The sequence below is a fragment of the Pezoporus flaviventris genome, unplaced genomic scaffold (genome assembly GCF_033815535.1).
Source record: "Pezoporus flaviventris isolate CSIRO_AGI_PZ_B2104156 unplaced genomic scaffold, CSIRO_AGI_Pfla_v1 ptg000006l, whole genome shotgun sequence".
Classification (NCBI taxonomy): Eukaryota; Metazoa; Chordata; class Aves; order Psittaciformes; family Psittacidae; genus Pezoporus; species Pezoporus flaviventris.
Window position 1 is genome coordinate 11,318,381 of NW_026892554.1, and position 22,438 is coordinate 11,340,818.

The window sequence follows — 22,438 nt, forward strand, 5'->3', positions numbered from 1 at the left end:
AATAAGCTGAAATCTTTGTACAAATACATGCTTTTTGGCTGAATGTAACTTAAAATGGAATACAGAATTTAAGGGTACTTTGGATCTGCAGTTGTACTGAATAGAGAATTTTTCATTGTTTAAGATCCAGCCATTCTGTACAAGACAAAAAGTTTGGGTAAAAACACCATATAAGCTTTTGGGGATACCTTCAGGACTGGGAGAGATACTTTTATTTGAAAGCAGTCTTTAAATTGCTTTCTAAAACTTAATTTCTAAGCAGTCTTTAATGGCTTCATGGCAAAATATAATTATATTCTTAACACTTTAACATATGTTAAAATTGTGCAGATGGAATATGTGGGGGGTGGTGGTTCTGCGATACGCCATCTATTTTTGTAGTAAACCTATGATTTACTGCTGAAAAATCTTCTTTATAATTGCCTAGGAACATGGTCAGATTTGTAGAGCAGGTCAGGCATTACTATATCTTCCATATGTTGGTTTCACTTTTGAAAGTCTCCAGAACTGTGTTCCACCTACAGCGCTAATTTGATTTCTTTCTGTGCTCAGACTAGTATATCATTTGCAAGATCTGAACTTCAGTCCCTTTTAAATTAATTAGTTTTCGCACTTTGAAATGTAAAGGTTAATACAAATGCCAAATGTTGGTGATCTGTCTTACACCCTGTGATGGGAAGGATATAACAAGTGCTTGCCAACTGTTTTACGTCTCTTTCAGTTTAAGGAACCCTGTAGTCTTGTCATACATTTGCCTGCTATTTGTGGTATATAGTGTACAACATTATGAATCTGAATTTTCCCAAGCAATCTATGGTTGTATTCAATGAAGACATTGTTTCTATTTTTTTTTAAGAATGTCAAGCTGTCAGCTGAAGTAGAACCATTTATTCCTCAGAAGAAGGGTCCAGAAACACTAATGATCCCAATGGCGCTTCCTAACGACAGCGGAGGAATTAATGGCATGGAACCAACTCCTATCCCTAGCTACCTGATCACGTGCTATCCATTTGTACAGGAAAACCAACCCAATAGGTAATAAATAGTTGTGTTCTTCATGAAAGATGTGTTTTTAAATGAGTTTAAACTTTTGGTAGACTTGAGAGGAGTCAGGGAGCTTATTTATTATGTCCACTTTATTTAATTTTGTGACTGTTCATGGGCGAGGGTGAAGTTTCCCTGTCCCAGATCTTTTTTACTTACTTCTGTGCCTCTACTTATCTCTATTCATATTCTTTGCAGCTTTTCTTGCCCTGGCTGTAGATGTCTGGTACAAATTCTATGATTCGAAATTCTCCACAATGTCACCTGCTCTGCTCTTGCATCTTCTAGGGCAGTCAGTAGGTCTGTATCTGAATCTCTGATGCTGAAGCAAGGCTCCATGTGTATAACTTGGATTCAACCTTGGTGCAAAACACTGTGCAGATGACACTTGTGTAGCTGTATCCAGGGTTGTCTTTTTAGCATAATGAGTTATAATACATTTTGTTTAGGAACTCCTTTATTCTAACCCACATGCTCTTTATCCTTACCCAACTGCGGTATTCACTAAATGCACAACTTCAATATAAATAGTCAACTCTGAAGGCATAAACAATTACTGCTGTTTGGTTTTGAAAAATGTACTTAGTGTTTGCTTAGGATAGCACTTCAGTGCTGCTGTACTGGAATATGAAGAACAAAAATAATACTTAGCAAGTGCCTGCTGCTGATCTATAAAATTATACTGGACCTTTTCTTACTCTTTGTCTAATACTCTGGCCTCTGCATTTTCCATGTAGATTTCCCAGTCTCTTGGGGATCTGAAGAGAGAGACTTGGGTTCGTAGTTTCCAAGGGGGTCTTCTAGTAGTATGCTGTATCACAAATAAACACAGGAAGAAGTCTTTGGGCTTGGTTTCAGTAGTAAGGTCCTAAATGCCTGTTTTCATGTGTGCTGCTTAAGGCCTGCATTTTCATAGGAATTCTGACCAAGGGTGACTTGGCAACTTAACATACTTAAGTACTTGCCCCTGTGTTGGCTAATGTTCCATGTGTCTGCTAGCTTACCTTGTGTAAACTTAGGTGTGTACTTTGGTTATATTACTGAAATTGTAATGGAAACAAAGTACTTGTGAAAATAAATGCCTACATTTTGTTTCATATTGGAAATTTAATGAACTTGTACAAATGCAAGATCGACAGAAGTACTTGTCTTGCACTTGAATGTAATGTGAGCTTGTGAATCAGTTGATCAGCATCTTGAAGTCCTAATAAATTTAAGTTTAGTTATTAAAAGCTAAGAGCTCATGAAACTAATGAGATTGGTTGTTTTCTGTTCCTTTTTTAAGGAGGTAGTAAAGATTGAGAGAGAGAAACTTCCTGAGCAGTTGCCTTTCTTTTTGATTTTTGCAGACAGTTTCCGTTATACAACAATGACATCAGATGGCAGCAACCCAACCCAAATCCTGCAGGACCATACCTTGCTTATCCTATAATATCTGCGCAACCTCCTGTTTCTACAGAATATACATATTATCAGCTGATGCCAGCACCATGTGCTCAGGTCATGGGTTTCTATCATCCTTTCCCTACCCCTTATTCTGCACCCTTTCAAACAGCAAATACTGTAAATACAGTTACTACAGAATGCACTGAGCGTCCCAACCCATCGGGCCAGGTCTTTCCGTTATCCAGTCAGCGGAGCAGAAGCAGCAACAGGGGACCAGTCATACAAAAAGTGAGTCTGTTTTTTAATAGGATAAGTAAAACTGTGTAGAGAAAATATCTTTGCCCAGGAAAAATGCATCTTATTTCAGTAAAATGATACTATGGCAGCAGTATCAATGGAAGGAAAGGTGTGCAGAAAAGGTAGGTATTAATAGGACAATAGCAAAATTCTTGGTAAAGTAGTTGGTGAGTTTATAGAGCCTGCACGTATAATGTGGGAAACTCCCACTGCGTCTTTGCTGGTTTGGTCTGAGCTTAGTTACTTCCTTAGAGAGCAAAGGAAGTATGCCCATACTTCTTTTACCCTTTTTTATGTATTTCCATATTATAAAACCCTATTCATTCAGAAAATACTGCAAATAAGTCTGATATTTTTATTAATGCTTCCCTTAATCTTTTTTGTCTTTAAACATGTGGCTTCTGTAGAGAGCGTTAGAACTTTTAGTTGCCTTGTTTACAACTGTGAAGTCAAATCATATGACGTGTGTGTGGCTAATCTTTTAAAACAGCAACAGCAGTTACAGATGCACATAAAAAGTAAACGTCCTCCAGTGAAAAATGTTGCCACTCAAAAGGAGACCAGTTCTTCAGGTCCTGAGAACAGATCAAAGATTGTTTTGCTGGTTGATGCCTCACAGCAAACAGGTAAGGTTTTTTTGTGTTCTGGATGTACAAAATAGCTAGTAGTACATGTCAGTCACCATCCTTCCTAAAAGAAGGTGGCTCTGGCTTAGATGTGGCTTTGTGGATCAAAAATACAATGAAAATATGCTAAGAGTTGCAGAGACCTACTCAGTATGTCACATTGTAACGTTGCAATGATACGGTATTTCTGCAGGGATTTTCTTTCCCCTGACAAAAGCGGGCTCTTCCTGAAAGAGCTGGTTATTATTAATAGCTGTATCTAGACATATGTTCAAATACAATGCTGGTTTTAATTTTCTTAGGAGATTGTTGTCATGTGCAAAGACTTTGGCTTTCCTTATTCTTTTATGATGCATAGGCTTTTCATGTCCTTTAACAATTCTTGCACAAGTAACTTATTTACTTTTTTCTTGCAGATTTCCCTTCAGATATAGCCAATAAATCACTTTCTGAGAGTGCTTCTACAATGCTTTGGAAATCAAAAGGCAGGCGCAGAAGAACTTCTCACCCTGCCGCAGAGTCCTCTAGTGAACAGGGTGCAAGTGAAGCGGACATTGACAGTGACAGTGGCTATTGTAGTCCTAAGCATGGCAATAACCAGGCTGCAGCCATGACTTCAAGAAATACAGATTCTTGTGCAATGAATGTATGTAATACATAACTGAATAAATTAACTGTATTTGTTTCTTAAAGACTAGTAAAAATTACTGAAAACTTTTTTTCCCTTTTCAGGTTGTAGAGCCATCAGTAAGTACAAGTAAGTATTGTCTTAGCTCATGAGCTGTTTAAAATTTAGCTGGGTCACTTTTGTATTTATTTTTCGTTACATTTTGCTAGGAATCATTTTTGATCTGCTTCCAGCATGCTACCCTGATTGATCAGATACTTCTGAAGATATGTCTTTACTGTGATTTCCACCACCTCCATTAAGGCCCCAGTTATTTGTCGAGTGAATTGGTGTATAAGTAGCTATCACTAATGGTTTATCAACAGCTGCTTTTAAAGAATTAAAGAAAGCTAGAGACTGCAATGGAAGCATTCAGATAAAGCTGTGCTTCTGTTGTGTTTTATCCTCAGGCTTCCTTACCCTGTGAAACTGCAGTTGCTAGGGTAGAAATAGAATTGAAGACTTCTCATTCTCTATTTGAGAAGTACTGATGCTTTTATAGAAACTGTAAAGAAGTATGGTAATATGAACAAATATTTTTAGTCTGGTAGTAGTGAGTAGGGCTAGTGGCTGCTATTAATGACTGGATCCAAATCCGTATGAATGTCAGTGTGAACCTGACAGCTTCCTGATGATCGGTTTTTGGCAGTTTGAATGTCTGTAATCTGACTTTTCCATTAAGACTTCCTTAATTTTGCTAACATCTGGATACAGCTACAGAAGTAAGAGGGGAATCCTTGTCAGAGGAGAATTAGACTTTCTCAGAGAACTTTATTTATATCAAAATTGTTTTCCCGGCTCTGATGGCATGTGTATTGTTATGACGTATTCTGTCATACTAATTTTTTCAATGAAGGCATTTCTGTTTTTCAGCTGGTATAAGTTGGACTAATGTAAATTCCCAGGCAACTCAAAAAAAACCTTGGATTGAAAAAACTCAGACGTTTTCTAGAGGTGGAAGACAAGCTGAGCAAAGGAACAGTGCACAGGTATGTTGCTAATGGTTCTAAAGTCTAAGCATTCAGTTTCTTGTAATATGTGAAAATAAGAAATGTTAAATGCATTATAAAATCAAAATGCAAAGAACAGTTAATGAAAATGGTGAATGCAAAGTGTTGTAATTCAACCTAAAAGTCCAGTTGCACATTTTTACCGTGCATGTTTCTTTGCCTAGCACTATATCATATATATATATACACATTTATATATATATACACATTTATATATATATATACATATATATAAAAATAAAATTTCATGTGCTTGGCAATTTTCTACTTGGCAGCCTGTTCTTTATATGTATCTACCTAGGAAGAACATTGCATATATGAAGTAATCTGTGAAATGAATACAGTGTAGGTGTAGAAAAGTTACTTCAGTTTTTGACCCGTTCACACTTCAAAAGGGAAAAAAACCCTGAACCCTCCCTCAAACTTGCTAAAGAGAGATCATGATGTGAAGGGAGGGGAGGAGAGTGTGTGCAGAGGGGGACATCTGCCTTTGCTTAAGCGTAGGTTTTGCTTGAATACGGTTATTGCAGACGAGTAGCTGAGGTTGAAGTGGGAGCTTTGTCATAGATGTCTGTATGCTCAGATATATGTGAGGTAGCTTGCTCTGTTTAGTTTTGTAGATGCAACTGTTAATTTGTCTTGAATCTTCCCATTTGGTATCCATGGGTTTATTATATAAAGAAGCTCGATGCTCATATCGGGCAGTACACAGTTCAGTATGGCAGTTCAGAATCTTTTTATAATCTCTAGTCAAATCAGGTGCTTTTAGAACCACTATTTGTCATTTGTAGAATTGGGAGAGTAGGAAGAACCATGTTTCCTTTCATCTAGTTATAGTTTAGACTCTAAATCTGGCAGTTATTTTAGCTATTTAAGAGCAAAGCAGGCACAGAGTTTTAAATTAGGTTTCCCCAGCCAAATTCATTGTACCTCAGGGCAGAATTGTTCTAGTTTTCCTTTGAAACTAAATTTTTGCTGGGTCTATAGGACCTTTTCTTCAGAAATAGATTGGTATGAAAGATCCAGAATTGGAGGTTCAAATCACGCTTTGCTTTAAGCCAACCAGTCTTGCACATGGGATACCACCAATCTTTCACGTAATAAACAGAAGCATGTTTATACTACAGCGGTCTCTTGTCCTTAGAGAACTCTGTGCTTGTACTTTGGCCTGAACATTGGCCTGGCAATAATTGTAAGCAGAACAGTTTTATAGTGGAAGATAGTTCTTTTGATCATGGTTACAGACAGTTCCTCAAGCTTAGAGTCTGAGTTACATACTCACCAGCAGCTCTTGTGGTTTTCTTCATGTTTGGCCAAAAGGACCTTTTGTGTTTTGTTTTGCTTTTAATTAGAAATTTAGAGGTGAATGTATTCTGATGCTGCATGTGACTTGGGAGGGGGGAATAATCTGGTACTGCCTCTAGAATATATTGGTACAGGTTTTAAAACAACAGCAAAACCCCAAAACAACAGCAGAAATACCCCAGGAGAACACAAAAGCACAGCTTATTAAATCTGATTCTGTCAAAACTGTCACCTTAGTTGATGATTGGCAGACATGGGAGCCTTACATGCATGTACACACACCTTGAAAAACTACAATTGTGAAATGCCAATTCTGTTCCTTATTTTCAGTCTGGATTCAGATGCAGAGACCACAGCACATCTTCAGAAAGAAGGCAGAATTTGCAGAAACGACATGAAAAACCTTTAACTGCAAGCCAGTCAAGCAGAACAGAGCAGAGTCCTGAACCTCTGTACTTTGAGGTAGTGTTGTATGAAAACTGTTTCTGTGCTATAGTGGTGCATGTTGTGGAATAAATGATGTTTCCCCCAATTGGATTTGGATTTCTTTAGTTTGAAACATTATTCTTATTTTAAAAAAAGTAAATGAATACAAAAATGCTTTGTTATTTTTTTATTATTTTTGTGTCACTTTTAAGCCCTTCTAGTTTATGTGGGACTTCAGGATTCAATTTATTCTTCTAGCTGCAGCTGTTTCTGTTGATGCTTTTCATGTGACTTTTGGTTCCATTCTCTTCGTTCTTGTGTATTGTTTAGGATGAAGATGAATTTCCAGAGCTGAATAGTGACAATGGCAGCAGTAAAAGTGGTAACATCCAGCAAAAGATTTCACCCAAAGTAGTAAGTAATTATTCATTTTGCAAAGTGTTTCTAAGTTAAGTAATTTTGAGACTACTTGATACGTGTAATTTCTTCCTCAGTCTCCACTACTGTACTTAATGCAGTAACTGGGCTCTTTGTGGAGTATTTGTGTTACCAGCTCTGGATGCTAAAGAAATACCAATTAAAATAAGTGGTGCAGAGAACCCATCTTTAAAAAAACACAGCTGGATTTTTGTCTGTTAATGAGATTAACAAGTGAAACTCTAGGATAGATAGACACTTGGTATCATAAACTGTCACAAGTTAGAAGCAGCTTCTAAGGATCATTGAGTCTAGCTCCTAGCTTCTCCATCTCACTGGTTTTCTGCCAAGTTTTGTGCTTTCTGAAGTCACATGCTAAATTTTGTGTGAACAGTAGATGCAACAGTTGGGTTTTTTTGAGGTTAAGATTAGTTTTGAGGATTATCAGTTTTTTTTGTGTTAATACATAAACTATATCCTGGTTATTCTTTGTGACTCAAAGGGCTTGTGTTCAGACTGGTCCTTTGGTGCAGACTTTGCTTAAAACTGTATGGTGTACAAATGTGTAGTAATGGTGTCAGTTTTTTGAAATAGCTACAGTTTGTGTAGTTTATTTTGAAATGAAAATAAACTGAACTTTTTGTTTCAAGGCTGTAGGAACAGTTTTTTTTATTAAAGATATTCTTTTAATATCTTGATCTAAACTTTTTTTTTTTTGCAGGACCATACATACAGGTTACTTATCTTTGCAGGAGGGAGTAAGAACACTCCCTTATTTAGCAATCAGACTAGAAAACCTTCTGAAGGCATAACTGAAGAGAAATATAGTAGTGTTTTTGTGCAAAAATGAAATACATTAGTTTCTAGCTCAGTTAACTTACTGTGTCATTTTGCTGTATTTAATTGGGATGTCATGCTAGTGACCAAAGGACTGAAATGATTCATTTGGTTTCTGGAGTGCCACATTTCCTGTGGTCTTTAGGGAAAAGTCTTTTAATTGTGTTTTTTCTTGCATTTTGTTTAAAATCCTAGTTGGATGATTTGCCAGAGAATTCTCCAATCAATATAGTCCAAACTCCAATTCCCATCACAACCTCTGTACCAAAGCGTGCAAAAAGTCAGAAGAAGAAGGCCTTGGCAGCAGCACTTGCAACAGCTCAAGAGTATTCAGAGATAAGCATGGAGCAGAAAAAACTTCAAGTGAGTAGCACACCCCCACCTCCCCAGCACTTGGTAAAGAGGTGTGTCAGTTACTTGTTGGTCTTCTTTATTCTGTAATGCCAAGATTCTCCTTGTAAAGAAGGTTTTGCAGGCACTATTTCTTTGTATTTATCAGCATATGTTGTTTGTGTTACAGGAAGCTCTATCAAAAGCAGCTGGAAAGAAGAGCAAGACCCCTGTTCAGTTAGATCTGGGGGACATGTTAGCAGCTCTTGAAAAGCAGCAGCAAGCAATGAAAGCTCGTCAGATCACCAACACCAGGCCTCTCTCATACACAGGTATTTCTCGTCTGCCTGACCATGGCTGAATGTGTTTTGTGATAATATAAATGTGACGGGTCTGAGCATCTGAAATAGGGGTTGAGTTGTTTTTCTGTCAAGTTTTTGATTTTGAATATAAACATAATAAAAACCTGGGAAGACTTCCTTGATGTGTTCTCAAAATTCACCTGTGCTGTCTTCATCTGAGCTGCAGTATGCAGCAGTGAAAGTCCATGTATAGTTGAGGACAAATTTCTCCTAAGACCTACTATTCAAAACTCAGGATTCATGTCTTGATTGTAATTCAGTGCTAAAATGAATATGAGAAGAATTGTATTAGGTCAAACCAAACAATTACCACAGATATTACAAAATTCCCTTGGAAAGCAGCTTAGTGAGGATACCTGTGACTGACACAGAGGGATACCTCTCCAGGATATTCTTCTACCTCTACTGATTGTAGTTCAAGGCCTCCTGACCCAAGGCTTTCTAAAACCAAATTTGTTCCTTAATCTGTCCATCACTTCTATTACTTGTATCACATGCTTTTACTGTCTATAAAGTCTGATGGCAGTGAATGTCTTAAACTTACCACATGCTATGTGGAGATGCTTTTCCTGCTCTGTTTTTGGAGTTTTTTGTGGGGGTGGAGGTCAGGGTCAGGTTGGTTTGTGCCCCACTTGCAGTTTTGTTAGCTTTCATAGCCTCTCTGTTACAAAGACTGAAAAATCATTCCCTGCTCTCCTCTGATTTTTAAAGGTCTGTCATATCTTTTGTAGTCTGAAGAGTCCTGGTCTAGTTATTCTGTTGTGGAAGCATGTTCCACATTGCTTTCTCTGTACCTCCTTGTAGTTCTGTTGTATCTTTTTGAAAATAAAGGAAGATCGGACATGCACAGAATACTAAGTTATATGATGAATATATACAATGGTTTACTTAAGCTTTTTTTTCCCTCTATTTCTTTTTCAACACTTAACATTAAATTAGCTCTTGTAATGTTTGCTGCTGAATAGAGAGTTGACATTATTGTAGTTACCTATTATAACCGATGAATCTCATTCCTGAGCAGTAATACGTAGCCTAGAGTCCATTGTTACGGCCATAGTTACCGTTTTCCTTCTTGTGTGTTGCTTCATTTACCTGCTTTGAATTTCAGCTGTGTTCAAACATTAATTCATGTTGTCAAGGTTATATCAAACAAAGTTCAGCAAAGAACAGTTGGCATTTCCATTTTAGTCTGTTTTACTCTCTCCTGCAGAAGATATACTAACTACATGCTTCACTCTCCTCTGTTTTGTCCTGTCGACTAATCAAGTCTTGGACAACTAAAACTCAATGTTTGGATAACTATCTGCAACTTACCTTGCTATTAAAATCTTACTAATAAAATCAATTTGAGAGAGATCCCTTACCAATGAAGTTTGCAATTTCCTGGAATCCATAGCTTCCTAAAACATGAGGCTAAGTTTGAAGAAAGCTTAAAAACATCTGGGAGCACAATGTCTGATGATGTAATTTTCCTGTCATTATGAGCTGCTTTTTTCCAAGGAAGGAAAATGTACTTTGAGAGTTCATCAGTGGAAATACTGAAAACAGTGCTGAAATGAAGCTGACATGTCTTTTGGTGGAATTAATATCTTTCTTGTATTTAGTTGGCAGTGCTGCTCCCTTTCATACCAAAGAATCCACCAACAGAAAGTCCTTAACAAAAGGACAGCCATCAATGGGTTGCCTTAATCCTTTGGATTCAACTGCTCCAAAAGTGAAAAGAGGAAAAGAAAGGGAAATTGCAAAACTGAAACGCCCTACAGCACTTAAAAAGGTAAATATGTCAACCTGGGGGGTTTCTTGACCCACTGTCTTCAAAAATAACTGGTATTTCCTTACTTGAGGACTCATGACCATGAGCATTGGGTAAGGCAGTCGTGAACTACTACCTCCTAGTTCCTGTTACACTTGATATCCTGTCCTTTGGATCTAGGCATGCAGCATAACTTTCATAGTCCCATAATCAGTTGTAGATGGTACAAATCTATCTCAATACAGATTGCAAGGATTTTTTAATTTTATTTTTTTTTTACTGTAAGCACTAGGACATCTGGAAGAATTTGCAGTTTTTTCATGCTGTAACCTAGCTTGTAGTGCAATATAGCATGGTAACCTTATGTTTTCCTTCTCTGGTTTTAGAGATTGTTTTTTGAGTCAAGTTTAGAAATGATTGGCTGTGCACATGTATGTATGTGCACATGTGAAGTAGGTATGTACACAGTTTACACAATGTATGGAAATCAGAAGGGAAAATGAAAGCCTTTTTTAACCGCCACATTTCTTATCAAGATCACTTTATGATATGGGCAGTTAGAACTAGTAAAGCTGTGCCTGTGCTGGCTTTGGCTAAGTTGCTTCCCTCCCTGCCTCCGTAGCTCTCTGTTGTCAATACCTTTATGTTGTTATTTATCACAGTAATACGGATCTATCCATGGCTACTTACCTTTGCACTGCCCTTTCTTGTATAGAAAGGATTTTCTGTGTTCTGGTGCTTCACAAAGATGACTAGTATTCTTGCATAAGGTTTCTTTACAGGGGTGGAAATGAAGGGGTTGTTAATGAGAGTGTTATGTGTCAGAAAAATTGTGAAAGTAGTTAATATTAAAATGAACTGTTGAAAGCACTGTTTATGTAGAAGTATGAGTATTGTGTAGACAATCTGTATAATGCCGAAATGAAATACTGTTCATGATCAAAGAGGAAATTGAAATGATTTCAGGGTTTTCTATGCTGGCATGAGTAGGAAAGCTCAAAACAACTTGTTTATTTTGTGTTGCATTCAGGAAAAAGACATTTTTCTTTGCTATCTGCAGTTTTCAGATGCTGATAGCTGTTGGTTTTGTTCCTAGATCATTTTGAAAGAGAGAGAAGAGAAGAAAGGCCGTTTGTCATCTGACCACAGCCTGTTGGGATCTGATGAGCCAAAAGAGGTTCATATAAATGTGACTGCTGATCAGTCGCAGGACCTGGCCTCTCAAGAAGGTTGGTCTCTATCTCTCTATCTTTGCTTTTCTCCCCCCCAAATGCACTAAATGGCTTATTTTAATATTTTGTCCTCTTTTTAATGCAACATAATTTATTGATGTTATCTTTTAACTTTTTTAACATTATTAAATACTAGAAACCAGAACCCTCTTCTAAAATGCCTTGTCTGTCCCTCAGTTGTGGAAGGCTGAGTGCAGTATGGGTTCTAAGTACGTAATCTCCATACAGACTTCTAATTCATTCCTCTTCAGTGGATGTTCCCAACATGTCAGAGTTCGTAGCATTTTTGATGAGCAGACAAAATGTGATGTGTTGTCAACTGTGCCATGTTGATCACAGTGGTTTATAATAATGAGCAGACTGGAAATTTTCCAGATACAGAAGTTGCAAACTGTAAATAAGGTTTAGTAGTCTTGTCAGTCAACTGCAGTGTCTGGATCATTGATTTGCAGCAACAGCTCTGAGCAACTGGGAAACTCCAGAGACTTTTTGACAAATTTGGGCAGGGAGGAGGTGTCTGTCAAGATTCCAGATGTATTTGTTCAAAACTTTTCTTCTGAGTAACCTGCCTGACTGAAGTGTGAAAAGCTTCAATATTCTAGGAATAAGTTAGCTAAATATTATATATATTTAAATAGTAAAGAAATACTGGAAGAAGTTGTATTTAGGCAACCTTTTCCTTCTGTTCTGTCAGTTTCCTGAACTAAGCTTTGGAAATTTTAAATGAATAATCAAATATTGCTTATTTATCCAACCCATGCTGAATGTTGGGTGTGTGCTTGTTTTGTCCTGATCCCCCCTTGTCCCCAGTCCAGGGAAGAACACTGTTCAGTTTTTCAGAACATAATTTGGGAAAAGCAAGGGAGTGATCCAGAAGTATAATACTGTTTCTTTTATATGAAAATGTCTTTCCCTTTTATAATGTTTCACAATTGTCTTTCAGAAACTGGACTAAGCATGACTAGTGATACTTCGCTTTCACCAGCAAGTCAGAATTCTCCATACTGCATGACCCCAGTGTCACAAGGTTCACCTGCTAGTTCTGGAATAGGCAGTCCAATGGCATCTTCTGCAATAACTAAAATTCACAGCAAGAGATTCAGAGAGTAAGAGTTTTGCATTCATTAATATAAATTAAAGGCTTGTGCTTCAGTCATCCTTGTCTTTTAAGTGTGGATAGCTTTAATAGGCTTAGGAGGAGTTTAATGAACATAACCTTCCCTTTCATCAATAGAAGTTTCTGTAAGTGCTCTTTTTTTTGCCATAGGTGGCTTGCTCTGTGCGCGTGTATACATACCCAAATGTGTGTGTGTATATATGTACGCACCTGCATGTTGGACTACTTTGGTTGCTGCAACATATAAGCTAGGTGGAAGTAATCTCCAAAAAAATCTTTTTAAAGAAGGGCTATGTACACTTTGGATGGGATGGAATACTTATGAATGCTGAAAATACTGTAATAGTCACTCTTACTATAGTCACACTTACTTCTTTATCCTTATAGGGAAGCAAATTAAGGAATAGTGGCTTATGGCACCTAGTATGGTATTTTTGGTATTTTTTAATACTCTTTTTGACTGACCTCTTGAGGTGAGGGATGTTAGTGGAAATACAAATTTTCCTGGATGGATTTTTATCTTACAATATACAGTCTGCTGTCTTAAATCCTTTTAATAACTTTAATAGCAGTTTAGTAATTGTTCCAAGGAAGTAAAATTACTTGGTAAAAGAAAAGGCTTGGTGCAATAGTATTGATTATGTGCTATGCTAATATTGGATGTTTTTTGACTTGACAGATACTGTAACCAAGTGCTAAGTAAGGAAATAGATGAGTGTGTGACTCTCCTGTTGCAAGAGCTTGTCAGCTTCCAGGAACGTATTTATCAAAAGGATCCCATGAGAGCTAAAGCAAGAAGAAGACTTGTTATGGGGTTGCGTGAGGTTACTAAGCATATGAAGCTAAATAAGATTAAGTGTGTAATCATATCTCCCAACTGCGAGAAAATCCAGTCAAAAGGTATAAATGATAAAAATATATGGTGTATTTAACTGTTTATAGTTTTCTTATGCTGATTAGCATGGTTTAAACATTTTTTAGTTCCTGTGTATGATATAACACCCAGAATCAATTATGTAATTGGCACTCCACATTCATTCTCTTCTACTCAATTCTGGAAGAAACTTGTTCGTGAGAGGTGAAAAGCTTAAAGAAAAATAGATATTATAACAAATACAATAGACTTCAATTTTATTCTGTTCAGTCTTTGATATAGCTAGAGTTCTGAGCTTTGGATGCTCTTAAGAAGGATTCCTTGAGAGGAATATGAATTGTTTAGTTAGCCAACCAATGCATTTTGCTACAGCCAGAAGTGTAGATAGAGGCATCCTGAGATAGGAGAATAGCAAAGCTCTGCTCAAGAAAAGAGCTGTGAAAAAATCTGATTAGTGTGCAGGACTGATAGAGAATAGAGAATGTTGCCTTGATCTATACTGATTATACTTGAAATGAACAGTTTGTTATGCTGTAGGACAGAGTAGCTGGTGATTGTATGTGTTGAAGTTTTATTGACCAGTTGCAGTTAAAATGTAATAGTGTTGTATAGCACCATACTATGACTTTAACTGACTAGGTATGTATTTAAAATTGCTTTCTCCAAGGTGGACTGGATGAGGCTCTATATAACGTAATAGCCATGGCACGGGAACAAGAAATTCCTTTTGTCTTTGCTCTTGGCCGTAAAGCTCTTGGGCGTTGTGTGAACAAGCTGGTTCCTGTTAGTGTAGTGGGTATCTTCAACTACTCTGGTGCTGAGGTGAGTAAATCCATTCATGTAAATGACTGGAGTAAACAGTTATGTGCCTTTAAGAATTTATTTGGCATAGAGAGCCTACCTAACTAATATGCATTTGATAATGGCCCTGACCTGACCTATATGAGCGTGTTTTCCTTTGGAAGGCGGTGTTTACAGAACTGAGAGACTGTGTTGAAATACTTCAGTTGCAACATCTTTGTAGCTCTCAAATAGATTTAAATGCCAAAACTCTCTGGAAGGCTTAAAATTGTAAAAATTTAAAAAATAAAAAATCAAAAATCCAGTATCTTTTATATTTCCTCAAAGCTGCATAAACATGGGGTGGTATTTTTATTTAATATACAGAATAATTTGTACTTGAAGTAAAGGTATTTGGTACTAATAAGCTTAAGGCTTGCTATGTGGTATACCTCTGACTAAAAGGAGTAATTTAAAATGAAATTAAGAACTGCCTTTGTACTTAGGACCTGTTTAATAAGCTGGTATCACTGACTGAAGAGGCCAGAAAAGCATACAGAGATATGGTTGCTGCAATGGAACAGGAGCAGGCAGAAGAAGCCTTGAAGAATGTCAAGAAGGCACCTCATCATATGGGCCATTCTCGTAACCCTTCTGCAGCAAGTGCTATCTCATTCTGTAGTGTTATTTCTGAACCCATATCTGAAGTGAATGAGAAAGAATATGGTAAGTGTGCTAAAACTTATTTTTTTAACTAGAAGTTTGAATTTTCCAAATGATGCTTATTGCAAACTGTAGCCAGAAATACAGTATTTCTTCATAAATCACAGTGTTCTGCAATTTTCAGGGATAAGAGAAAATGGGTTAGACTTCAGGGACTTGTGTAAGCAATTTTTTTTTCTCTGAACTATATAAAAATAGTAATTCAAATTTCTAATCCTCAGAAGCATTAGTTACCTAACTCACATCAGTGGAGGTGTCTTCTCCAGTTTTATTGAACTGGTGTAGCACTGGTACCAAATGCAGAATTGATTATTATATGATTGAGGAAAAACTAATGACAGAGGGTAGGAACTAAATTATTGAGGTTTCTGAATAAAGGATATGTAGCTTAATTATTGAAACATGGCAGTGAGTGATTCTAGTGTGAGCAAAAGGAAGATTTATATAGCCAGTTGCTTAAGCCCAGATGACAGAGGGAATAAAAAGGAGAATGCTTGTTTGAAGTCAGACAACCTCTTTTTTTCAGTCTTATGGTGTATTAAAAAGAAAATAATCTTGGTTTTAATTAATTCTTTTTGTGGTGTCTTAGACTTATTTGTTAAACATTTTTCAAAAAATCCTTAAGCAGATGACTTAATACTATAGCAGTTTTCCGATTTTAAGTTATATTTGAGAGTAACCTCCTTGACCAGACTCACTGATACATCTGGTGCTTCCACAGTTTACACAGGAAACTAAGTGCACAAACTTTCAACTTTGTAATGTCTGGTTAAGGATACTGTGAAAACCTAAAAGTTATTCACAGCTCTTTCTGTTTTCTCTCTATTTCTCCCATTTTCTAGTTGAATTTTTTCTTGCAAGCATAGAATAATATTAAAATCATTAGCTCTTACTACTACTTAAACAGTTCTGGGGTGTTCAGGGAAAATTCTTTTTTGATAGAAAGAATTAATGTTTTCTATTTAAACTTCTTTTGAAACTTGTAGAAACAAACTGGAGAAATATGGTGGAAACATCTGATGGGTTAGAAACCTCTGAAAATGAGAGAGAATCCTCCTGCAAGACTGCGGCAGCAGAAAAAGCTGGTAACGGTCAAAGTGAAAAAGCCACTATTAATAAACAACCACCTTTGGCTACAACTGGCACTACCTCAGCAACAAATCATGGAAAAGCCACACCAGGTGACAAAGATGAGGTGAAACCAGATGACAATCTGGAATGGGCCTCACAGCAGAGTACAGAAACAGGATCACTGGATGGCAGCTGCCGAGATCTTTTGAATTCTTCCATGACCAGTACCACCAGTACTCTTGTACCAGGAATGCTAGAAGAGGAGGAAGAGGAGGAGGAGGAAGATGATGAGGATTATGCCCATGAACCAATCTCTGCAGAGGTTCAGCTTAACAGCAGAATTGAATCTTGGGTTTCAGAGACCCAGAGAACTATGGAGACTCTTCAGCTTGGGAAGACCCTTAGCGGTGCTGAAGACAACACAGAACAAAGTGAAGAGGAAGAATTAGAGACTTCTGAGCAGGCTGATCCAGTCACTGATGGTGAGGAATGGACAAATGATAAGCACGCAAGTACCACTCAACACAAACCCACAATTTGCAGCTCTTTGAGTAAAGAACACACAGATTCCATCTATATGCCGTAAAAAAATAAGCAGGAACTCAGGAACTTTTTAGAAATAATATTAAAACTAACTGTTGTAAAGGTTGCAGCCATTATTTCGTACGCTTCATCTCAACATTTTGCACTGTTAAACATTTAATATGTGTATTTAATTCACAACAATATTTTTGTAGTTGTCTGTTACTTGATTTAAGAACTAACTTAGCTTTTAATCAGTCTCTTTTTCCCAGAATAGAAACTGTGGATAATTTGTCATTAAGTATTCATGTGATCTTTTGTAAAAGGAAACATCTTGTAACTGATCAGTTTTAAGCAACATTCATTAAGATGTGACCATTTAGCTCATTTTCACACAGATAACCTATGTTAAGACTGACAAATGACCAACCCTTTACATTGGTGTTATGCTGTTATGCCAGGCACATCAGTGTATTTGGCTGTGATTTTTCTGATTCCATCTAGAAGTAAAATTTTAGTTTTCTTCAAAGAAAAGCTGTAAAACCCCATTTGCAGTCTTAATGCAAAGTAAATAGTAGAGAAATCTATGCATGATTCTTATGCCAAGATGTAGCTTTTTAAGTTGGTCTCGATGAATGCATCATTAAAGAGCTGGTGATAGTTGAGATGGTTACAATAAGCTACAACAACTTTGATTCCAGAAAAGCTTTAAACCAGAGGGATATAATTAATATTTTGGGTTGTGGGTTTTGTGTGGTGGTTTTGTTTTGTTTTTTTCAAGGTGAAAATATGGCATTAAAAAACAGCAAAGAAAACAAAAATTCTTCATTTCTCTCCACAGTTGCTGTCTGCCAAACCACACAAAGTGAATCACTAACCATAATGTCTATCCAGGGCTCTTAGTAAACTGATGACTTCCTCTTTCTCCTGTCACTTACCTCAGGAATGCTGTTTTGCATATTGTAACCTACAGAACATTGCAAAAAGCAAGAATAATCCTTTAGCAGCAGGTGTGAACAATGTGGTGGCTCAGTGTATCTACACATTCATCTGCACGCTCTGATCTTGGCCACCCCTGTGTTGAGTTCAGGGTGTATCTTAACAATTCTTACTCAAAATTTGACCTCTCTTTGTTCTTGCAGTTGTAGCAGCTTTGGGAGTTGATCTCTAGAGTAGAAAAGGAAGTCGTTTTCCAGGAAAGGAGGAAGTGCCCTGTAGTATGGGGAGGTATTTCAGTGGTTCTGAGGTGAAAGAAGAAAAATATGCCCTCTCTGAAGCATACATGTTGCTGGAGAATTGTTCCATGTGTTCTGGATATTTAAGCAAAATCCATTAACTAATAATGAATTCATTTTAGGTTGAAGATGGAGTATGTGTCTAAACACTGCATGTAAGGAGTATATTTTCCACTTTTGTCTTATATTGGCAAGGGAAGTACTGAAACTGCCAGCAGCAGGAGCTTCACTACAGGAGTAGCCAAAGAGTAACTCACATGAGTAACACTTTCATAGTAAATGTATGTTTCTTTTAATTTCACTTCCTTTTTCTTGATCACTTGTATCAAAATGCATAAAAATCCTCTGGGTAGGCTGAAAAAAAACCAGCCCACAAGAAATGGATAGCTTAGTTAGGTATTTAATCCACGCATATTAATATGGGACCAATGCTTATAGTATTAGTGATGCTGGCATTTTAAGTTGCACTGGGAAAATAAGACTCCAGGTTTAGAAATCATCTACCCCTGGGTTTTTTGGATGCTAATGAATATAATAGAAACTGTGTGTATTATGTAAATAATGCTTTGATAGGCATAGCAAATGCTATGTAGATAAGCAGTATAGAGAGCTGCTAGGACAAATGGCTGTTCTGTCACGTTCTTAGTTCCTTAATGTAATCTTCCTAGATGTTACAACAGGCATTTTATAGGAAAACAAAGACTAAGGAATGATGCCTCCTGAATGTTAAACCTTTTACTGTATGTAAAATGGCAGATTTCTACCATCTGTATGTTTTGAATGAGTTTTTGCTTTAGGAAATGATAAGTGTTTGAACTGCTGACAAGCAAAACTTGCCCTTGGATGTGTAAGCACGTCTCGACACCAGCCGAGATCCATGTATGCACTGAGGGCAAAACTTCACCAGAACATCAGAAAAACAAAGGTGTTTGTAATTTTTCCTTCTGCTTTTTCAGTGCCAGTGATTCAAATAACTTTTGATCTTGAAGTACGAACATCAAAGGCGCATCTTTTTATATGTCTTTTCTGAACTTGGACTGTCATTTTAAAATTTTCTGACGTTTGTATCAAAGAAGTCTTGTAATATTCAGCCCACTATTTAACTGCAGTTTTGCTACAGGTTTAATAGAGTTCTTGAAGGTGATACAGCACTTCTAATATCTCTCAATTTGCCAGCAAATAAGGAACTAATCTCTTTTTCAAATGTGGCAGATCACCCTTAGAGGAGCAAACTGAAACTGAGTACAGGAAACTGGTTTTAGTGCTTCCTTTTGATAAGCTGGGAATGAGCAATAACTCTGAGAAAGAAATTGCAATTCCTGTGGGAGTGATCCATTTGCATCTAAAATTAGGAAAGTTCCTTGCCACTTGAAGCACTTGAAGAGAGTATCTCACTGTGGTAATTTTGATTCTGTTATCACCAGAATTTAGAAAGAAAGTCTACAAATGTTTTACAATACCATGATTATTTTTTTTTTACAAGTAGCTGAATTTCTATTTCAGTATCAAGGTGTGCAGTGTACTATACAGGTTGTTACTGTCCCCAGGAAGAGGTGTTTCTGTAGTTACAGGTGTATAGATATTTTTGTTGTGAAAATGATTTTGGAAAACAAATCTACTTAAGACATTCTTTGTAGAAATTATTTCACCACTTAATTTATCTGGTAAAATCCAAACTAATGTATCTGTGGTAGGGGTAGGGATCTTTAAATCTGGTAGAGGTGTCTATGTATACAGCCTATTTATATGAATACTTTCAGTATCTCTGTCAAAGTAAGTGGATTACAAATATATAAAAGGGAAAAATCTGAAGAACTTTGTCCTTAGATGGACCAAGTAACAATGTCTGAGTATGGTTAGGGACCTGATCCTGCGAGCACGTGCTTAAGAGCATTAGTTCCACTGGCTTAAATCGATGGCCTGTTTATCTGCTTAAGTTGTGCGCAGGTAGTTGTAAGACTGGAGCTAAACAATGACAGGGGGTATTGACCTGTGTTTTAAAAACTTATTATAGAAAATGTTCAGTAATGCACTTGTTGGTGTTCTTCTGGTAAAGATAAGAGGTGTCTTTATGCTTATTTGGGTGGGTGGGAGCTTACACAATGTGATTCTGTCCGGTTCTTTAACACAAGCTTCAATTTTAATAATGTTACTTTAAATACACATGTAAAAAGTATTATTGTTTGAAAAGCTGCTGTTTGCTGAACTGTCATTAAGTATTTCCTGTGAAGTTGTGCCAACTAATGAAAGTTTACCGAGTTGATGTCAACGTTAGCTATTTAAAAATTGGACATGACAATTTGTTAATGAAACAAAAACCAGCAGAAGTAAGCCATAGAAACATGTAACGTGGGTCTGCTACCCGCCCTGCCACACGTAAGGAAATACAAGAATGTCAAACCCAAAACTTCCTCACCAATGAATGATAAAGCCGAAAGTAGAAACCCAGTTGGCACAGCCCACCTTCTAAATGTTGATAAATAGTTCATATATTTTACTTTTAAATAGATTCAACTAAGGAAAGCTGTTTAATCTTTAATGTCTTAAAATTTATAGTAATATTTAGGTTAAAGCAGTAGAAAAATCATTACGAAATACAATATGAAGGGTTTTGTTCCATTTCTTTTTTGCTGTATGAAGGATAATTGTTCTGTCTACCGTACTTTTTGGAGTAATAACAGCTTTTTTGCACTATGTAAATACTAGTGGGGAATTCTTCCATAACTAATAAAAATGATTGTAGAAATTTACAGCTTTATTCCTGTGATATGTGTGTTCACAGCTACTTCACGCTGGGTTTGTTTGCAGACGCTGCCCTGGCACTACGGGAGGTGAAGGTCTGTGTTACACCGTACTTGGCCACAGGGTGGAGAAGCCATGTGGGGGCTACTGGCCTCGGCCCCAGCGCAGGGAGCTGAGCCCTCCAGTCACCCAGACTGAATGGTGACTGCCAGGGAGGCTGAAGAGAAAAACGCGGTTAGCAGAGGGATTCTCATGATAGAGCCCGGTCCCTTTCATCATACATCTGCGTGATGACTGGAAGAACACAGAAAAAACTGCCAGAGACCATAAGGCTGAGTTAGGCCCACAATATTTTATTGTGAGGGTGGTGAGGTGCTGGCACAGGTTGCCCAGAGAAGCTGTCGCTGTCCCATCCCTGGCAGTGTTCAAGGCCAGGCAGAATGGGGCTTGGAGTAACCTGGCCTACTGGAAGGTGTCTCAGCCTGTGTCAGTGCATTTGGAGCTAGATGTGAGCTTTAAGGTTCCTTCTAAGCCAGACCTGGCTGTGAGTCTATTGAATTGGAAAGAACATTTTACTTAAGAGCAAGTGGGCAGGAATAATCACAGCACCTCCAAAAACCAGGATTTCTTGCATGCTGCTAATACACAGTAGTGCAAGTTGGCCTGCCTTTATTGTTATCCTGATGGATGAAGTCACCTCTGGAAAATAACATGAAGTTCTCCAGTGACTCACTGGTAACTGCTTACACTTCCGTGGCTCTAGTAACAGTGTCATTAACTGGTTTTGCAACTCCCACGTGTGAGAATATTTGTAGCAATTCATAAAGGATACAGCTTCATCCTGTAATTTTGAATTTTCTATTTATGTGCCTTAACTTTGTGTTTCAGTTCTGCTATTGCAGTTGTCTTCTGCTGAAAGTGCTTCTGTTACAAACCTTACTCTGTATGTGCTATCACTTGTACCACAATTACTCCTCATGTCTGGGTTTTGCCTGTGTCTTCACCTGGCTAGAGTTTTGGAAAGAACCAAAAAGAAGGTGGCACCGTGTGACTTGAGCTATGGAAATGACAAGAATATTTATTACTCCAAAGCCTTACAAACTGAATTCTCCATTTCTTCATGGCTAAAGAACCATGAACCATTTTGTAGTGCTCCTGAGGAGTGTTCCTTGCCTCTAGGGAGAGTTTTGTAAAAGATGCACACCCACCACAAGAACAAAATTGCTCCCACTATTGCTGCACTGAAGGTCACGAGAGGTTGTGAATCTGCATGTCTGTAATGTGCAGAGAGACCCCTGCTAGTTAACCTGTACTATTCATGCAACAAGTACTGCTCTTAGGACTTGCTTTCAGTTTTTTAGGATCCCTGTGTGTAAAAGAGAGGAATTTAAAAAACAAAAATAGTGCTTTTGTTGTTGTTCAATAATGCCTTAAAAAAGCCCACATGAATCCCTAAAGATGATGCAGGTGAAGTCTGTTGACCTTTTGGGCTCTTTTGAGTTAGCAAACTGTACAAAATACAGGGTGACCAAAGCTGGAATGTACTTCCTGGCAACAGCTCCAGGACACTGCTGTGCTCGTAGCTGCTGGATCCCTGTTTCACACTAGTGGTCGGTGAGTGCTCTTGGAGGTGGATGTGGGTGGGTGTCCATCTGGGCACTGTCTAAAGTGCCTGGCTCTAG

General features: G+C 37.5%; 1 protein-coding gene across 1 annotated transcript in view; it reads left to right on the forward strand.

The window, feature by feature from the left end:
• Positions 1–20,764, forward strand: part of SECISBP2L (SECIS binding protein 2 like) — a 30,401-nt gene extending 9,637 nt beyond the window's left edge. Inside the window, exons 2-18 of the mRNA XM_061446894.1 lie at positions 857–1,035; positions 2,394–2,718; positions 3,218–3,353; positions 3,770–3,999; positions 4,086–4,110; positions 4,894–5,009; positions 6,666–6,797; positions 7,092–7,175; positions 8,211–8,378; positions 8,536–8,677; positions 10,312–10,481; positions 11,557–11,689; positions 12,636–12,798; positions 13,489–13,709; positions 14,351–14,505; positions 14,970–15,189; positions 16,173–20,764. Coding sequence (XP_061302878.1) covers positions 857–1,035; positions 2,394–2,718; positions 3,218–3,353; positions 3,770–3,999; positions 4,086–4,110; positions 4,894–5,009; positions 6,666–6,797; positions 7,092–7,175; positions 8,211–8,378; positions 8,536–8,677; positions 10,312–10,481; positions 11,557–11,689; positions 12,636–12,798; positions 13,489–13,709; positions 14,351–14,505; positions 14,970–15,189; positions 16,173–16,843 — 3,270 coding nt within the window. The 3' untranslated portion in view covers positions 16,844–20,764. The remainder of the gene's footprint in view (positions 1–856; positions 1,036–2,393; positions 2,719–3,217; positions 3,354–3,769; positions 4,000–4,085; positions 4,111–4,893; positions 5,010–6,665; positions 6,798–7,091; positions 7,176–8,210; positions 8,379–8,535; positions 8,678–10,311; positions 10,482–11,556; positions 11,690–12,635; positions 12,799–13,488; positions 13,710–14,350; positions 14,506–14,969; positions 15,190–16,172) is intronic.
• The last annotated feature ends 1,674 nt before the right edge of the window (positions 20,765–22,438 follow it).